The sequence below is a fragment of the Gasterosteus aculeatus genome, chromosome 1 (genome assembly GCF_964276395.1).
Source record: "Gasterosteus aculeatus chromosome 1, fGasAcu3.hap1.1, whole genome shotgun sequence".
Lineage (NCBI taxonomy): Eukaryota > Metazoa > Chordata > Actinopteri > Perciformes > Gasterosteidae > Gasterosteus > Gasterosteus aculeatus.
In genome coordinates this window covers 14,565,082-14,585,107 of record NC_135688.1, presented here as the reverse complement: position 1 = coordinate 14,585,107, position 20,026 = coordinate 14,565,082, and the positions used below count along the sequence as shown (strand labels likewise).

The 20,026-nt window shown below is 41.8% G+C and overlaps 2 protein-coding genes across 2 annotated transcripts in view; one reads left to right on the top strand and one right to left on the bottom strand.

The window, feature by feature from the left end:
• The first annotated feature begins 747 nt into the window (after positions 1 to 747).
• Positions 748 to 14,378, top strand: dclk1b (doublecortin-like kinase 1b). Its single transcript, XM_040170904.2, has 16 exons — positions 748 to 1,774; positions 2,127 to 2,499; positions 2,733 to 3,079; positions 8,699 to 8,798; positions 9,064 to 9,180; positions 9,271 to 9,365; positions 9,437 to 9,524; positions 9,622 to 9,791; positions 10,187 to 10,306; positions 10,511 to 10,657; positions 10,991 to 11,124; positions 11,282 to 11,359; positions 11,507 to 11,603; positions 11,730 to 11,810; positions 11,933 to 12,046; positions 12,398 to 14,378. The coding sequence occupies exons 1-16, from the start codon at positions 1,619 to 1,621 to the stop codon at positions 12,554 to 12,556; spliced, it is 2,376 nt and encodes a 791-aa protein (XP_040026838.2). The 5' UTR covers positions 748 to 1,618; the 3' UTR covers positions 12,557 to 14,378.
• A 215-nt stretch (positions 14,379 to 14,593) lies between these two features.
• Positions 14,594 to 20,026, bottom strand: part of nbeab (neurobeachin b) — a 166,413-nt gene continuing 160,980 nt past the window's right edge. The window contains exons 54-57 of the mRNA XM_078098576.1: positions 19,285 to 19,386; positions 18,740 to 18,936; positions 17,996 to 18,147; positions 14,594 to 16,076 (exon numbers count right to left, since the gene is read on the bottom strand). Of these exons, the coding sequence (XP_077954702.1) occupies positions 15,986 to 16,076; positions 17,996 to 18,147; positions 18,740 to 18,936; positions 19,285 to 19,386 (542 nt within the window). The 3' untranslated portion in view covers positions 14,594 to 15,985. The remainder of the gene's footprint in view (positions 16,077 to 17,995; positions 18,148 to 18,739; positions 18,937 to 19,284; positions 19,387 to 20,026) is intronic.

Here is a 20,026-nt window from a genome sequence, read left to right as displayed (position 1 = left end):
GCTCCTGTCCAACGGTGCTCCCATCCCACCCGTCCGACGGTGCGTCCCACAGGATGGGAGCACCGTGGGACAGGAGCACCGTGGGACAGACCGTTGGACAGGATGCGTCCACGGTGCCTCCGGCGGTGCTCCCATCCTGTCCGTCCCACGGTGGGACGGGTGGGAAGGGAGCCGTCCCCCGGTGCTCCTGTCCAACGGTGCGTCCCACGATGCTCACGTCTCACAGTGCGTCCCACGTTGCTCCTGTCCAATGGTGCGTCCCACGCTGCTCGCATCCCACACTGCTCATGTCCAACGGTGCGTCCTACGGTGCTCGTGTCCCACGATGCTCCTGTTCAACGGTGCATCCCACGGTGCTCCTGTCCAACGGTGCGTCCCACGTTGCTCCTGTCCAACGGTGCGTACCACGGTGCTCCTGTCCAACGGTGCGTACCACGGTGCTCCCATCCTGTCTGTCCCACAGTGCTCATGTCCAACGGTGCGTTCCACGGTGGGACGGGTGGGATGGAAGCCATCCCCCGGTGCTCCTTTCCAACGGTGCGTCCCACGCTGCTCCTGTCCAACGGTGCGTCCCACATAGCTCGCGTCCCTCGGTGCTCCCCCTACCCGTCCCATGGTGCTCACGTCCCACGGTGCTCCTGTCCCACGATGCTTGCGTCCAACGGTGCTCCCATCCCACAGTGCATCCCACGGTACTCACGTCCCACTGTGCTCACGTCCTACGGTGCTCGCGTCCCACGCTAGCAGCTGGGTAGCGACGTTAACTTTAACACGACGTCATGCGCGCGGTTCGCTAATGGCGTTAGCATGTAACTAACTAGCTAGCTAAACATCCCGGTGTAACATCTCTACAGAAGCTCATATATCCGAGTCTTCGCTTTCACGCCGGTCCGTTGTCTGATGGGAGGTCCAGCTGTTTACCTTTAGTTTCTCTGGCAAAGTTCGTCTCTCGTACCGAGGTCGGGTCGGGTCTTATTGGAAGGACACCAAGAAGCCGGTGGTCGCTCTTGTTATGTTTTTAAACGGCGCGTCGGAGATTCACCTTGATCACTCCATCAGTGATTGGCTAAACTGCTTCATGGCGCTTTGGGACCCCGGCCCGAGCCCAGCTGAGGAAAAGTATATATTTTGCGCAGATATCGTTAATTTACAAATATTACCGGGTATATAATCCACGTTTCAAAAACACAAATATTGACTATTTGTTATTTTTCGTCGCTCATGGTGGGGCCCCATTGCCGCCACTGTCTTTAACCAGGTACGTTGCTAGTTAACGTTAGCTAACGTTAGCTGTTAGAGTAAGGCCAACTTTGTCACCACGGTGAAACATGCTTCATAAAATGCCTTCCAGCCAACCAGAAAAGAACACACCGACAGCTTTAGAGAAGTGAAAACATTTTCTGTCCTTTCTGGCATATTTTTGTTAATAAGTACGTACATTACAAAGCTATTCCAAGCAGCTGAACGTGAACGCGCACCATGTTACCAGCATCAAGGCTTCCGTGTGGGCGTGCGTGCACCCCCCCCCCAGGCGTCTGATGCAAATCCCTGCGATGGGAGGGTGGAGGAGAGTAGGGGAGGGTGGAGGACACCGGCTACAGCCCTGCCTCCTCTCTGCATGCGAACACACGGCAGGCGAGCAGAAATACAGCACCATCACAGGGCAACAAAGGGACGCATGGTTCATCTGCAAGGCATCAAATTAATAAATGATTTGAGGCAGGCGCTGCTTGGAGGAAAAAACGCTTTGCTTGCATTTGTCCTGGCTTCAAAGGTAAGAGAGATTGCGCCACTAAAAATCCGTATATTCTAGACCATTTTCTCGCGATTTTATATTTTTGGTTTAGCTTTCTCTAAGCTTTCAGCCGTCATTCTGAAGCAGACATGCCCTAATGTTCTACTATCCACTGCGAAGCCATGTGAATTTCGTATCTGTAATGATTGAATGAGTACCACCGGGGAGCATGAAATGGGTGTGACATGTTTATTCATGTTGTGGAGCAGCAGCCACAGCAAAGCCTGTATCAGGGGTGTAAACAACATAATAGCACTAATGTATCATACCAATTCACACGAAATAGCAAATTTGAAAAGAAATCATTCTCGTATTCTTTGTGATCTAACAGCACTCAACAGAGATGGAGCTGGAGCACTTTGATGAGCGGGACAAGGCTCAAAGGTACACTCGAAGGGGCTCAAGAGGCAATTTGCTCCACAGTCCCACACATAGCGCTCACTGCAGCCTGTACAGAACCAAGACGCTGCAAGGCCTGACCTCTGAAAAGAAGGCCAAGAAGATTCGTTTCTATCGCAATGGAGACCGCTACTTCAAAGGGATTGTCTATGCCATTTCTCAGGAGAGATTTAGGTCCATAGAAGCACTCCTGGCTGACCTCACGCGATCCCTGTCAGACAATGTCAACTTGCCACAAGGCGTGCGGACCATATATACCATCGATGGGACATCAAAGATCACCGGCATGGACCAGCTGGTGGAAGGTGAGCGAGGTTCTTGAATTGTTGTAAATTCACTGCAGAGTAAGGTGAGATCAACCAAGCCACAAACCCTGTAGTTAAAAGCTATTTGGCTGAATCCACAACTTTCTACATCGTGTAGAGAACAATAAGCCAGTGCTGCACTATCATGTGATGTTCACTATGTCTTTTTTAAAATCTTCCATATGCCTCAGCTCCAGTTTGTGGTAAAATGTAAAATCTCTCATTTGCTGCAGGGGAGAGCTATGTCTGTGCATCCATCGAGCCCTACAAGATGCTGGACTACACAAAGAACGTGAATCCCAACTGGGCAGTTGGTGCTTGGTCTGCCGTGTCCACCCGTGACCCTTCTTCCCTCGGCAGCGCCAAGGCCGGATCCCCGGAAACCAGAGAGAGCAAGGACTTCATTAAGCCCAAGCTGGTAACCATTGTCCGGAGTGGAGTAAAGCCTCGCAAGGCCATACGGATCTTGCTCAACAAGAAGACGGCTCATTCCTTTGAGCAGGTCATGACCGACATCACAGACGCCGTCAAGCTGGACTCGGGGGTCGTCAAAAGGCTTTATACCGTTGACGGAAAGATGGTAGGTGTTATCATTTCAAGTGGTGGTTATGTGATAGGGTACTGTCGATTTTTATATTCATATTGTTATATTTAAACTCCAGAAAATAACAATGTTATACACATGTGTAGAATATGATGACACGTAAGGTGTGTGTGTAATGACTTCCTTCTGAGGTACACCAAGCAATATTTAGTTCTATAGCTGCAGCTTGTATGTGATATGGTGAATACCAGTTAATCAAGGATTCATATCTACTTTAGTTTGTGAAAGTCACGTAGGCGTTGCCCTTCCTCTCTCTGTGAAATCACAGGCTCCCTTTAACTCAGAGAGGAAGTAGCTGGTAAAGCTGGTGGCACATTTATAACATTGTTTAACCTAATGTTTTAAATTGAAGGTGTTAACCATTTTATGTAGTCAATATTCTACTTTGTTTTACTTTGCCTTGTTTGTTTACAGTATTTTAAAGTGAAGTAGCCAGGAAAACTGTATGTTCAATACCCCTTTTCCAATACTGATAAATACATTACTCATCTTTCTATTCATAGCGGGCTGTGTGCAAGTATCTCACTATCTCACACAAGAATCTTACATCAGCACTCTGTGTTAGAGGACGCAGGCTGAGCCATTATTAACCATTATTTTAACCATTATTAACCTTGTTATACTTTGTAAAACATCCTGGTGCACATCCTTTGTTTTAAGCTCCATTTACCCATATGTAATTGTTATTCCTTCAGCTGTAATCACAGTTATGGGTCATTATGGTTGGATACCATGTGGCCACTTCATATAGGGCTCAAGTCGACCCAGCAATTAGTTTTAAAATATCCCACCACAATAACACGCTTTTTAACTTCCCTTTTTCATAAACTTTATCACCTGCATTCTGCATTAGTACCCTTCAAATGTGTATTTCTTCCGCTGGTTTCTATGGTGACATGGTTTCCAGAGCTGGTTGCTAAGGAACAGCAACCTCTGCGGCAGAGCAGTGCGGTAGTGATGTCAGGACTGTAGGTGTAGTGTGACGGCTCATATGGACAGTGCTCGATCTGTCAGCCTTTTGATACACATGGCGCCAAGCCGAAGCACATGGCTCAGGAATAATCCCAGTCTGGGATTGTGTGGAAATGGTGCATTTAGGGATTTTCACACCAACAAGAATTATTTTAGGAATCCAGCTGGTGCAGCAAAGCATACATGGGCATGCCATTGCAATAGGTCATAGGTATATGTGTACCCTGAAAGGAAATATTAGAATGTATTTTTTCTGTGGTTCTCTATTTCTCGCTCACACAAGGTATTTATCTACCAGGTATCTTTGCGTATTTAGTTATTTCGCTCTCATCTGTTTTTCTAACAGGCCGTTGTGTTATGTGCTTGGCTGTGCAGCTCTGTGCTCTTGTTGCTCGGCCTTTTGTACTTTTTGTCGTGTTGTGACTGCAGATGGCGAAATAAGTACCCTTTGGCATCAAAGGGCCTGTTTTCATGGGTTTAACCTTTGTGGTAAAAGATCTGCCTGGGGTGTTGGTTCTGAGAACAATGATCTCTCTCGCATGCTTGTCTATAAAACAATCACATCTTCGTAACACAACCAACTACTGTTCCTAAATATTTACTTTAATGTATAACTGCTTCATATTTATGTCTTGAATTGGTGTATTTACAGCAGTTTCAAAATAAGTATTTTAATTTCTGGGGATATTTCCATTCATTCGTTCTTCTTGATGTCTGTGATTTCTGCCAAATCAGAACAGCCAAGTTGATGTTTCTCTAAAATTCAGATGACTAATAGTTTATGACACTGTCCACACGGAAACTAGTTCAAACACATAGAACAAAAGTAACAGAGAAACAAACAATCTGCAGACAAGGCCCTTTGGGGCGAGAATACGTGAGATGGTTTGGTGTGTAGCAGAAAACAGTTACAAGTACGTCTGAGGAGACTTGGGCCATTGTATTCTATGTGATCTGGCTCTGCTCTGTAATCGCGTTGAGCACGTCACTACGGTCTGTTTTAGGGCTCAACACTTCTTGTTGAAATAGATGTCAAAACAGCACACCTAATGCACAAAACAGAGGCGTAATTCTACATGGTAAAATGAGATGTGAAAAATATTTTGACATTTGAGAAATGACATTCAGAGTCGACCTTGACCGTGACATTTCTTGTTTTAGTTTTTTTGTTAGTTAATTAATCTCTGTTAGTCTCTGCCCATACCTTTGATGTCATTCCTGCACGATGAAAAGCGCTCATATTATTATAGAAGGGGGAACAAATGATGTTCTCCTGCAATTCAGTGACGTGAACATAAACACAGGCATTACTTTTTTTTCTTTGGGATTTATGATATTTATTAACGAAAGGCTAGAAAAAAGGATTAAGGAGAATGTTTGGCTCTACTACTGTGACTTGGCTCACTAACACAAAACAATTACGTGCTCATTTGATTTGTAGAGAAGACACTTTCCGCTTTGTCCTCTTCTCCTCTTCTTGTTCTGGGAGGCCACTAATTATACTTGAGCTAAAGTGGAAGTTACTTTTTAACTTTTATTTGTATATATAATATAAAGTAGTAATATATATTTGTGTATGTTAATTAATATAGATATGCATTCACTTAACATTTACAACAGGTTAAAGTATTGACACCTCATATATCTGCTATTTAAGTGCACAAATTGTAAGAACTACTAATAGCAAAATATAGAAATTTAAGATGTGATTAGAGATGCTAACAAGTCGGTGTGTCGACTGGAGTTGTAGCTCATGTGTAGTTGAGGGTATTTCATTTTTGGGTGTACTCAAAATGCTGACGTGCACTTTTTAAGGCACCTATTACTCTAATATGTCTATGCAGCAACTGCAGTTACGCCACAAAATTCTGCAGCATACACTATCTGAATACTGGATCATCTATGTCCCTGAATATAGTTTTTCATCCACCCTTATTTTTTATAGCCACTCTTAATCCTACAGAATATACATTTGAAAAAAAGTTACACCATTCCCAGCAGCTGTAAATAAAACCAGCCAACCCAAAACAAATGAGAACTATTTGAAGAAAATTGCATGTGAAGATGAGTCTTGTTTCTCCCTCACTTTCTGAGTGACACCGCTTTGTTCCGTCCTCTGCTATGAAGGGCAGATTCGGCACCATGGAGAGCTGCACCTGTCTACCGTCTGAGCAATGTTTTCTTACCAGTTTGCGTTTCGTGTGCAGTCTATGGACTGAGCTATGGCTCACATTGATTAGCTTCTAAAGCAAGCATACTTCCTATTATTTCTCAAGCAGATAAAACCTTTGACAATCAATATTTGTCCAGGATGCTTGAGAACTGCTAGGAGGATGTCTAAGGGTTTTTAGGGGGATGGGAGGCATTATGGAGCTGCTCTGTCATTCAGCCAGCAGGCATCCACATAAAGAAACACAATCATGATTGCCTCGCTTATGCTGCTCCATCATACGTTCCGGTTTTGTCCTTTTCCTGGTTTTCTAGATAAACAATATGCCATTAATACATGTAATTAATGTAATAGGATTTATTTAAGAATTATACATGCATATCTCTTGTTAGATCATCGAGACACAATTGACTTAAGCAATCTGTATTTTTTTTCACTGTATGCTCGGACACATTGTTATGACGGTGTTCATGTTTGATTACATCTCTGATCCTATTGGGGAGCAATGTCACATCTTTCTCCTCAGATTTAATTATTGCTTAACCAAAGGTCTGAAGCCGTATTTCGCCCCACATCTTCACAGTGACATGATGTCTTGTCTGTTTTTGCTCTCATCGTCTCAAACTCATCTTTTTTTTTTCGTCTTGTCTCCTTGACAACGGTCTTGCATCTCTCCTCCCTGTGGGATCTCACACTCCTGGAGGAGGGGTGGGGGGCAGAGCTCTCAGAGTGAACCATCTGCAGAGAAAATGTCCATATTAAGCCTTCCTCTGTGCTTAATTTTAGAGAAACATTTCAATTGTTCACTATTTCAAATGGGTACACATCTTCCAAAAATAATCTTGAGATTTGCACAATGCAAACTAGAGGTTTTGCATTCATACCAAAGGAGGATGATAACATAACATTTAATACATGTTAGAAGCCATCAGGATGAGAGACTGTGGTAGTGACTTTTTTATCTGTCCGCTTCTTGTCAAAGCACTTAAATCCTTTTATTAGGCTTCTGCTCAGCTCCTGATATTTCTTAACTATGAGACCATTAATAATGTATGTACATATTAGATGTTTGCATTCGTCTACTTCTATAAACCTGTTTATCCTTCCCTACATTCTACAGACAATCCTTATGTTTTAGGTGAAAATAATTCATGTTCACCAGCAAGTCCTCACAGCAGCCCGTCCAGCTGTGGCCAGGGGCAGCGCTTTGACTAATAATCTAAATGGAATCACAGGTTTGCTGGGTCCACTTTTGTAGAGGTGCACTACTGTACTAATGCACATCAATAACCATTTTGCGATGACTCTGCATTCACTCTGATGGGGTTCTGTAATAATGAACGCAGCAGATGCATCAATTCAGTAGTCTAGTTTATCGTTGTAATAAAAAGGAGGATTTTTTTTTCAGTCATGAGATCAGATGATAATGTGGGACCCTTTAACAACTTCTTAAACATCAAAGCCATCCTTGGGCGTAGGACACTATTTAACTCCTTACCACATCATTTATTTCAATTTCAGAGATTATAGGTTTATTAAAGGGAATTAAATGAATCTCTCACAAAGGATGGAAAAGCCATTGTGACAGATTTTACTGAATAAAATACATCAGGTTTTTTTTCCTTTCCCTAGATACACAATCATAACAGGCTGATACACCAGTAGAAATACATGTACATGGGGATTACCTGTAAAATAATGTGTACATATGTACTGACAAATCATGGTAAAATAGTTGATGCTTACTTACATCATTACATCATTCACTTTTCCCAGTAATATTATGTATTAGAGCTGCCAATAGAAATTAACCAATTAATCACACATTTTGAAATTCATTAATCACAATTAAAAGTTTGTTTTCTTCAAAGTAATGAGTTATCACTTTAGAAAGTGTGTAATTTGGACACTGTTGTTTAATTAGTTAATGTTATTTTAAACACAAAACGACACACATGGGATCATCTTGGAGGCAGAATTCCACCGACACGGCTGTGGTTCTCTTCACAGCGTGGATGTTGAGCTGGAAGTAGCCCGGCAGCTAGCTTAGCCTAGCGGTGCATAAAGCGCTTGCCACTCACCCTCCTTCTGTTTGACACGCGGGACAATTCCTCTGCACGGTTCTCCACTGTATGTCTGTTTGTTTTACTTCCAATGCAAAAAGCTCTCTCCATCTTCAACTACCGTCCAGGTCTCTTCTGTCCAACTGACTCCAGCTGGCGGCGGTTTTTGTCAACTTTGTTTACTTACCGACACACCGGAAGACCGAAAGTAAACAAAGTTGTGATAACTACGTTAAAATATATTTATCGCGGCCTCGTTAATCGAATGGATAATGTTAATGACATCCCTATTATTTATACTGAGACACAGGTGCCTATGTGGTATGATGCATGACAACATATACAATCTTTTTAAACAAAAATTGAGCAAAACATCTCTGTCTTTGACAGGTTACCTGCCTTCATGACTTTTTTGGGGACGATGATATCTTCTTTGCCTGTGGCCCTGAGAAGTTTCGCTATCAAGATGATTTCAACTTGGAAGGAATTGGTGAGAGTTCATTCAGTTGACCAATTGTATAGTTGTGTTTGTTAAATGTTCAGCATAGAACAACAGAGGAAGTCAACCCTCACACTTGGTGGCTCTGTGGTTTATAGGTTGTGGTACCAAAATATGATATTATATCAAAATTAAATAGTCTGTAACCTGTTACAGGTTCAAGGGTGAGAAAACGGTAGAATAAGGTAGTCATGCATTATTTATAAAAAATGTTGCTCAAGCAGTGTACATCTTTAATTGTTTTCTTTCCATATAGACTGCAGAGTGGCAAAATCTGCATCATATGGCCGGCTACCCTCCGTGCAGGGTCTCTCTTCACCAAGAGGTGGTGGGATGTCCCGCCGCAGCAAGTCTCCATCATCCACTGGTTCAGGTTGGTGTGTGTGTGTGTGTGTGTTTGGAAATTATTTTAGTTAGCCATATTTTGTGTGATTATATGTTTCCAATTCTAATGTACCGACAGCAAATGGCACCGCAAGCAGTCAACTGTCCACGCCTCGATCTGGGAAGTCTCCGAGCCCGTCTCCGACCAGTCCAGCCAGCCTCCGAAGACGGCGGGTAATGAAAACAGATAAAACGGTTGCATTGGTGTTACTTTCACTCTGAATTCATGACTCTCTTGTTTTCAGGGATCTCAACACGGTGGCTCTTCACTCTCTTTAGCGTCTACCAGGGTGTGCAGCTCAATGGATGAAGGTGATGGGCCCGGCAGTGAAGGTAAGAAACCATTGTGATAATATATATATTTTTTGTAGGCAATGTAAAGCTTACTGTTCTTATCTTTACATATTAGATCTGTTGTTTTTCTCCACAGCGGAGCCAGTGGAGGAGTACCGCACAGTGCCTGCATCCATAGCAGAGAGATACAAAGTGGGGAGGACTTTAGGGGACGGGAACTTTGCTGTGGTCCGAGAGTGTGTGGAGAGATCCACCGGACGAGAGTATGCGCTGAAAATCATCAGCAAAGATAAATGCAAGGGAAAGGTGAGCCCTCTACGTCTGCCGAATTCAATTATCACATCACCCAGTTTGGTCTTATCAAGAAGATATTTTCTGTGTACAATATTGAGTTCTGTCGATGCTCCTTCATTCATTCTATATATTTCTTCGTCAGCAAACTCCTTTAGGAATAAATAGTTTTTCTTTCCTTTTCATGTTTGTTTTATAAATCTAATCAAGGAGTGTTAACAAGGATCAAATTGACTTCAACTGACTTTCCAAATTTCTAGGATGTTTCGAAACTGGTTTGTCTCTTATATTTTACTGAAAAGAAAAGTTGCCAGTCTCACGTTCCACTGATATGTTTCTGTACACATGATTTTCTCTACACAGTGCTGATAGGTTTTCTTCCTAGGATTGATATTCCTTTTCTTACCCAGGAGCACATGATCCAGAGTGAAGTGTCAATCCTTCGTCATGTTAAACATCCCAACATTGTTCTTTTGATTGAGGAAATGGACACTTGTAGTGAGCTCTACCTTGTAATGGAGTTGGTTAAGGTAAGGTTATTTGTTCAAAGCAATTTCCTGTTCAAATACAGTAAAAACTACATTATAGAGACCATTTTGAATTGTTATGTTGCAATTGTTATGCTTTTTTAAAACTAAACTTATTTTGTACCATCCTTGTATATGTGTCATCCAAGCTGCATCCCCCCTCTTTAACATAGTTGCTCTTTCACATCCCACATACTCTTTCTCCAGGGGGGCGATCTCTTTGATGCAATCACCTCCTCAAACAAATACACAGAGCGAGACGCCAGCTGTATGCTGTTTAATTTGGCCAGCGCCATCAAGTATCTGCATAGCCTCAATATTGTCCACAGAGACATTAAACCGGAAAACCTGTTGGTAAGTTTGACCCTACAAAGATTCCACACTGGCAATGAGTGGACCCAAATTGTTTAAACCTTATTGGTCGACAATCCCCTATTAATCCTATTTCACGCTCCCTTTGTCACTTTTTCTGTTTGCCCTTAGAACTAACAATCACACATGCATGACGGCTGCAATGGCAGCAACGTCTCTTCCCGGGTCTTTGTTTCTCCCATCCTTTTTAATTCTCTGCACTCAGTTACCTACTCTTATAATCACATCAAGCTCATTAATGGAATCGTGAACACAAAATGAAGTAGACACGTCTTTACTTGTGGTTTTCCTCACTTTGTTGTGTACGTTTCGCAGGTGTTTGAACACCATGATGGTAGTAAGTCTCTGAAGCTCGGTGATTTTGGCTTGGCCACCGTCGTCGATGAGCCCCTCTTCACTGTGTGTGGCACACCTACCTATGTGGCACCAGAGATCGTCGCTGAGACCGGGTGAGTCAGAGTCATCATGATCTTGATTGTCGGGCATTTGCTCTTAAAAAAAACCCAACAACAACAGGGAAAACCCCCACCATTCACCCAATAAAAAAATGAATGATTGTGAAAACTGTTACTTGCTACTTACAAATGTTCGCCTCTGTAACTACAGGTATGGCCTCAAGGTTGACATTTGGGCAGCTGGTGTCATCACTTACATACTATTGTGTGGCTTTCCTCCTTTTAGTTGGTATGTACTCATTTATTTTGAAATATTATGTTTTAACAACGTTAAATTGTCTTAATCTCTTTATTCAAAATGTCTATCGCGTGCCGTCGCTTATATACAGTTATGTCCAACTCAGTTTGAGCTTCTAGAACATTTGTTTTTCTACAGCTCTAGTGAAGATCAGGAGGCTCTCTTTCAACAGCTTTTAAAGGCACAGCTTGATTTCCCCAAACCTCACTGGGACAGTGTTTCTGAGACGGCCAAGGTCGGTGTTTGGAAATGTGCTCCTCATCTGCCTGCCATTGTTTTTCTCCATGTGAAACGTCTGTCAGTGATGTGTGGCTCACATCCTCCATGAGCATCCAGTGTAATAATGTAGTGGTTTCTTTAGGATCTGATCACTGGGATGCTGGAGATAGAGGTGGATCGGAGATACACGGCTGTGCAGGTGCTCAATCACTCCTGGGTCAATGTAAGTTCAGCATCGTAAAGTCAGTCCTTTTACCAGATTTACCTGTGTTACATACAAGTTATGACAAAGCGCACTGGAACAGCGATCAGAGTTTCGGAAGCTTTGCTCTTTGTAATTCCCAGGATGACGGCGGGTCAGAGAGCAAGCACCAGCTGCCTGTGGCTGGGAAGATCAAGAAGAACTTCAATACAGGGCCCAAGCTCAACAGCACCACTGCAGGAGTGTCAGTCATTACTGTAAGCGCTGCTCACAAAAACGCTTCTTAGAGAAATTACGTTGTATGTTATCAAAAGTTACAGTATTGTTTGATCATACTGTATGAATGCTAAGAGACACCACAGCATAGAATGCCATGAAAACCCATAGTATTCCATCGAGATGGTAGTTTTTCATACATCTTCACCTGTAGTCACTTCCGCTTTAGTTAAGCGCTGCCCTTGTTTGCTGTGTCACATGAAGTTAAAGCTTTTTCCCCACAAACGGCTGCACGCAAACCGTGGCTCATCTAACATGTCCCTGATGATTGATTGGATGCCTCGCCTCGTACGTATCGACGTAACGACGGCTGCTGTGTCGCCCTCTCTCAGACCACGCCACTCGATAAGGAGAAGCAAGTTCTGCGAACAAGACGCCAGCAGGATGTGACATTTTCACCCCAACCACAGCACGGCACCGGTGCCGCTGAGCCTGAGGACCGTTCCCCAAGATCGGCTGACGCTGGTCGTTCACCCACTTCTCCATTGTAACGGGCTCCCAGAGGCCGCAGCCCCCACGTAGCCCTCTGAGAGCGGGAAAGGGTGGAGTGCAAAATGAAAGGACCCAACATTGGGTTCAGTCTGCTGACCCGGACATTTACAGGCCGCATACGTACCCGCACCTATTTGATGTTTTTGCCAGTCATAATATGTTCACTTTTGTTATGAAATGCATTTATCAAAGTAAGGGACAAGTTGGGCTCAAGATCAAAGAATACATTTTATAAGCATTCAACACAGTTTTGTTTCCTTGTTTCCAAGTAAGTCGCAAAAAGCCGAGGTACTCACAAAAACACTGGTTCATTGTAGTAGCGCGGAGCCCTCTACTGGTCTACAGGTATACTGCAGGAAAGTCAGCCGGCATAATAAAAAGCTTTTTCATGGAACGTGTAAATGAGAAACATTCAAACCTTTTCTTTGAAATATTAGGTTACATGATTGTATGGTATGATAATAAATGTAAATTATCGTGGTGAAAACCCAACAATAATAGTCACCTTCCGGCTGTACTTGATGACTTTCTGGTTTCTCTGTGACGAGGTACTTAGGGTTCTGGTGCACAAACCTCGGACACTGTTTAACTGGAAGGATGAAACTGAAATGACATGCTGCTATAATGTACCGTAAGCATTATTTGTACTTAAACTTTTTGTTTTGTCTAGGGCAAATATTGTCCTGCCACCCAGTACTATTACTCTTTTGAGGGTGCTAATATTTGACTATTGATAGTCCGGCTCACCTGGGTGCTTGAGGATTATTAAAATAGTTACATGTCTGTTAGAGTGCTTGTAATACAGTGGTGGTACACATGAATGTCAGTGCTGTGTAGTTGGTAGTAAGTGCATGTTTAAAGTTTAAAGACCGTGGCTTTTGTTTAATGGCCTTTGCTTATATGAAGATAAGTACAGTTGGGTGTACTGCTCAGTGAGTACAGTATCAAATATGTCCTTCGAAATGCTTGAATGAGTGAGAAAGGATCTATTGCTGGTATCAATGGCAACCAACTTACACAGTTCTCTATCCAATGAGAGCTATTTACTCCTTACAACATGGATTTCTTTTTTACACATACTAAATGTTGAACAGAACAGTGCTTCCAGTAAAATGTGTTCATTCAGCCACTACTGAATTGAATATTACATCATTGTGTTAATATGAGGAAATGGCATAATTTAGAAGTCTTGCTCACCAAACTGTTTTCTCTGCTTCGCACATCAGTTCACCAGTAACCAAATGTTTGTTGAGTGTCTTGTTCCATTCATCAGACTGTAACCTGCATGTGCAGTAATATGCATCCTAAATCAATTTGGCTGTTCGACCGTTAGATATGCCTGTCATATATGAAGTTATTCATGTTATCTTCGTACATGCTGTCTTGGTGAATGCAGTTCAATTAATGCAGACTGCAGTCATACCACATCCACATTAAACCACTAGCTTGGATTTGAAGGGCTTTAAGTTTTCTGACTAGAACGGATTGAACCAAAAAGCACAAGGACAGAAAGTTGTGGTAGTGACTTTTTGGGAATGTTTATGCTTTAAAGACTGTTCATCGTGTAAAATATATGTAATGTTTATATCCAATAAGACAAAATGCTACTTTAAGACAACTGGGAATGTCAGCAGTGTGACGCAGGATGAGAATGTGAATGCTGTATTATAGTCATCCATATTCCATCAATCTAAGGATATTAAAAGCAATTGAAATGAGTACAAAAAAAAAAAACTTTAAATGAAAAATATATTAAAGAAACGTTAAAACAATGTAGCTATCTGCGATGAAACCACATCTGGGAATAAAAGATTTAATTAATTTGTGACTAAGTTACTTTTTTGTAAGACGAGTTTTGGTAAACCTCCTAAAATATGCAGCAACACATTTAGACAGCAGGTGGCAGTGTAATACTACACAAGCTCCTGACATCGTCAATGTAATTCCATTTGTAGCATGCAGTTAATGAGCAATAGTTATACATGCATGAACGACTTAGAGACAGGTACACACATACACAAGTTAAAGCTCACTGGTGTATTCATTCAGTTTTATTATAAAAGCAGCTGAATTGTAGTTATCATGGTTTATATTATACATAACCGCCAAACATATCTCACCTTCAAACCATATGCAAAAACAATTGGTAATGCAACTAATATATATAAATCATAACATATGTTTAAATATATGAAACATCCAAATGCACTGCCTAATTGTAATATGTAAACAATTGTTTTTGTACATATCTAACTTCACAATAATACATTATTTCACAGGACAGAAAAGTGTAAGCCAGCTTTGGGTAGGATGGTGTCTTCTACCACCATCGGAAAATAGCTGCAAACTCAAAATATATTTGCATATTTTTGTTCCTTCGAAATTCTCACCCCACATCCACAGACTCAATAGGTCTGTCCCCACGAAAAGAGACAATAGTCATTTTGTAACACTTGTCAGGCAGCTGAGACCTTTTAACACAAGTCGGAATATTGCTTACCGATGGTGTCCATGAAACCATATATACAAAAAAAACAAGCAAAACAATTTCTTAGTTTTACCACAAACACCGTAACAGTCATGAGATACTAAACAAATCTGGAATTAAATCTGTTATTGGAAGCTGAAAAAACAAAAGGTTGATAACTTCTCTTTTAAATGTCCCACTTGAATTATTTTAATTCTGTTATTGATAAACTATATACTCCTTAATTCAAAGTTAATATTGAAATATGTATCGCACAAAGGACTAAGCTCCCACTGAATTAGACTTTTCTTCCACATAGACAATCAAATACAACAAACTACATTTTGTCTTTTCACATACATTTGACCACTGTTAATAACAATGAGCAAACAATAGCCATATACATACATTATTAACTAACTGGAGTTCAATGAAGACAATTTTACATAGCTAGTGTGATGGAAATGTTGATAACACAATGTCTAGTTTAACAGAATTTAGATCTTTCAGTCTTTACAGAAAAGAAACACTTTACACTGTTTATAGTACAGGTTCTTCTTTTTTAGAAAAGTGTTATAGATATGTATCTGCCATACAAATGTTGTATAAATGTTCCTAACAAGGATTCATTTTGTTTTGCATTTTCACCGTTTAAAGTAACTTTAACGCTTTCATGTACGTTTTAGTAACTGTGTAATTGTGTTCTCAGTCTCTATCTGCCCAGAACAACAGACCCGTTTGCATTGGGGAGATTCATCCGCTGGTGCTCGGCTAAGACATGAAGCCCAACAGACCCGTAGCAACAGGTATCCCTCGAACACATGTAAACACACCTTGTCCTTAAGTTAGTTAGTCACCAACGTGATGTTCACCAGCCCCCTGGTTCTCCTCCATCTTCTTCTTGGGAAGGATCTCTCTGGACTCTGGACTGCGTGATGCTGCTGCATGGATCCGTCTGTCCTCAGTACCTGTTTTGATGCTCGTGGTGCCATCGGTTGAAGTCGATGTTGAATGCCACGATGCTGCCAGACGCCATGCCTGTGATCAACGTCCTGAAACGCAGCAAAACCATTCGATGAAATTAAAATCCAAATGTCAACAAACCAATTATGAACTAAATAACACGCTTACATTACATTATTCGCATGATGTGTTTTTATACATTGGAGGAACTAATGTATCAAAGTGTGTTCATTGATAAAAAAAAATGATATCCATTGTGTGGAATGGAACGAGCACAGAAGGTCATCAGGAGCCATCCATCCATTGTCAAACCGCTTATCCTGCACACAGGGTCGCGGGGGGGCTGGAGTCCATCCCAGCCAACTTCGGGCGATAGGTCATCAGGAGCTCTGACTTTAAATCACAGGGTTTACTCGACAACTTAAGTAGACCATTGAGTCCTCGGATCCTTCTGCAACCACTCGGCTTTTGTGTCCGAGGCCGGCTGGTATGTAGGAAAAGCAGCTGATTTCACAGGGTCGTCGAGAACTGCTACAGCCCGAGGGCTCGGATGCTCCAGCACAATGAACAGAGCTGCAGCAGGTCGCGCCTCTGAACATCTACTGGCGGTGCAATAACGTAATGAAAGGTGTAAATTAATCAGAGCGTTCCTAAAACATGTGACAAATGTTTTGTTTAGGAGTGTGGAAAGTAATCAGAGCTGAAATGAACACAGCAAAGTGCGTGATATCAGTATTTAAGAACCGGGGCCAGGACGAGGGCGCAGTTGACCGGTGTTGCTGAAGTGAGGCTCGGATATTGTGACTCTGTAACCTCTCTTGACCCACATGATGACGTCACGCTTCTAACCCCACAGCGAAAAGTATCCCGCCAACCAGGCCCCCAATTATGTGTCCGTGTCCCTAACATGCTGCTGACCTGCCGGTAGACATTTTTTTGTCCCTATGGCAACAGTAGGTCCTATTTAAAAGACAAGTGTCGTGGACGGTTGAGTCGCGTTAACATTGTAGCACGCAGAGAATTTGTGTAAGCGAGCCCACGCAATGATTTGTTAAAGCCAAAAACACGACATCCCGTCTTATCATTCACTAAAATCTATTTAAACCATTTGGATTTGATTTGCAGAAGGTTTGGTGATGTCTAATAAATTGGCACTTGATTACGTATAAAGTGAAACATTTCACAGGCATTGCGTTCTTTTATCACCTACTGTGAGTTCATGCCCTTTTTATGACATTTTCCACCAAATACTATATATCTAGGGTCATTTCCATTAATATACAATATGACATTTTATTGCTCACTATACATACTGTGAAACTGTTGTATTATACTGTGACCTACCATTTTGTGTATTTCATATGACATATAAGACATTGAATTGTTACATTCTATATGACACTATATGCTACGCATATTTTCTATGCTACTAGACTGAATGTCTATGACAGTTATGTCATACTATGACCACTGGGTGACCGTTTAATGGCTTACTATGGCTTTTTGTGACTTTATTATTACATTCTCAAGTCAATATTAAGTAATAGTTATTATTCTTTGACATAAATAACTATACCTTTAACCTATACCCTTTTATATATTGCATGTCATACAGAAGTCACAAAGAACTTAGATATGATACACCACCACATTTGGTGGTGACATGCAATGGTATAATGTTTTTGTGTGACTATTTTAAACATACAATTTTTTTCCTCAACATTCTACACACAACAACCCATAATGACAAAGTGAAAACTGTTGAAAAAGTGAAGCGCTGTGAATACTTTCTGGATGCACTGTAATACACATATACAAATATACAATCAGATATGTGTCTTCAAATATAACCTTGAGATAAGTGAATGCTTAGCAGGTGCGAAGGCCACATTCGGCCCGTTGGCCACGGTATCTGGTGAGTCGCTGGCGGATAATTAATAGGGTTTTCTTTATATAATGTCGCAGCTCTTTGTGGCCTCAACATTAAAATCCAATTGGCTGCTCTGACCTCTGGTCGTGAGACAGGTCCATAGCCCGGATGCCAGCGTCACAGCCAGGGTAGACGTACAGCGGTTTGAAGTCACAGGCCTGCCACACCTCCACCACACCATTGTCTCCACCCGTGGCGAGGTTGTGGCCATCACTGCTGAGGAGAATAGCCTGCAGAGAGAGCGGTTCAACACCTCACTTCCAAATGAACTTTTATTGTACCTTCTGAAGATAATAGTCTTGCTGAAGCGTCTCATGAAGACATACACAAATTGAACACAGACATTGGAGAGGATAGCATACAGGGGAGATGTGCAGTTGCTTTGTACACTATAAGCGAAGTACATAATTCCGATGGATAATGGTAATAATAATTATATTTACATATCAAAACCCTCGCAGGGGCGAGTTAACTTTTGTCAACAGAGAACAAACTATATCATGATTCAGGCCTCGTAAAGTATTTGATCCTCAAGCATTAAGTATCAGTCAGATTTCTCTGTTCACTGAATACCTTGCTAACCTTTTTCATAACATTTTTTTAACCTATTAATTTTTTCAGGCAGTCCTCAACAATTATTCTTATCCTGATAGTGAAAATGCAAAGCAATTTCAAAATGGTTCCGTTTTTTCAATCGAAGCGTACACTCAAAGATGTGTTGCTGCCCACTATTTGACATGTTTAAGTATCCAAGACTCTAGATGAACAACGGTAGAGTCAGACCAATAATGGATGACAACGATGTAGAAAACGTCAGCCTACCCTGGTGGAATCATTGACTTCCATCTGTGCCAGTAGTTTCCCATTAATGCTGAAGTTGCAGAAGTGCCCCCTCTCATAGTAGATGATGCAGTGGCCCTCACTGGAGACCGAGATGAGCCGTGGGTACTGGTAGTAGTCTGGTCCCTCCAAAGCCCGGAGCAGGTCCCCTGTGATGGTGTGGACCAGACATGGACCTTCTGCCGAATAGACATACAAACAGACATATGAGCAAACTGCTGTCATGTGAAACAATTATGATGTCTTCATAAAATCACACAATGAAATGTCTACAACTTTATAGCGTGCAGGCAGACAGATTCCTGCTTCCACCTCTTCCTGTGAGGCATTCGCATGCTGTTCAGCTGGGTAAACATGTCACACGTAAGCTTACTAGGCTATTACCAACCCACCTAGATAGACAGGAATTCATTGAAGTTAATTCCTGTCCATCTATTTGGGTTGGTATTCCAATCTGCCAGCTCAAAGCTCAGTGTCCCCCACTTCCTCTCTGATGCATTAAAGGGAAACCCAAAAAGTACACTGACCTTTGGCTCCGCTGATGACCAGGCCCAACTCTGCACAAACTGACACACAAACAACTTCCTGGTCATGACCCGTCAAAACTGCTCTTGGTGCTGGATAGTCACCTAGAGAATGACACACAATACATTTTAAAAAAACGACTTGGCTTAATTGATCAAATCTGTTGAATGACACTGAAAAACATCTCCAAAAAAAGTCAGAATACCTGAATAGGTGAAATTGGGTTTTAAATTGGGAATTCCGGACAACTACCACAATTACCACCATACCGTCACCCGTGAATAAAGTAAAATCAATTAAAAAACACACGCACAGCGACTGACACACATCTGCGGGTAGGCAGGTCCCTTGGAATTGTCATGTAAATGCAAAGATGCCCACTGATGGCAGCCGAGCCACTTGATTTCATCCCATGTGTCACATGATTGATGATGTCCAGGGGAGAGGTTAGTGAGGGGAGTTTCCCAGCATTGGAGCCGACCTCTGTTCTCATTCTGAAATGCACTCATCTCCGATACTGAATAAACCTTCATCATGTCCCTAAATACTGCTGTGTCTTTTGGGGAGTTTAACGTATTGAACCCATTACCAACATAATGGAATCAGGGGAAATAATATGTATTTGACAACAAAAAAAAGAAATGGGGACGAAATGTAGCCAGTAAAAATAAATGAAACCGTCTAAAATTTGAAGTATTAAATCAAAGAGCGTAGGAAGGGTTAGATAGAAATGTTGTGTCAACA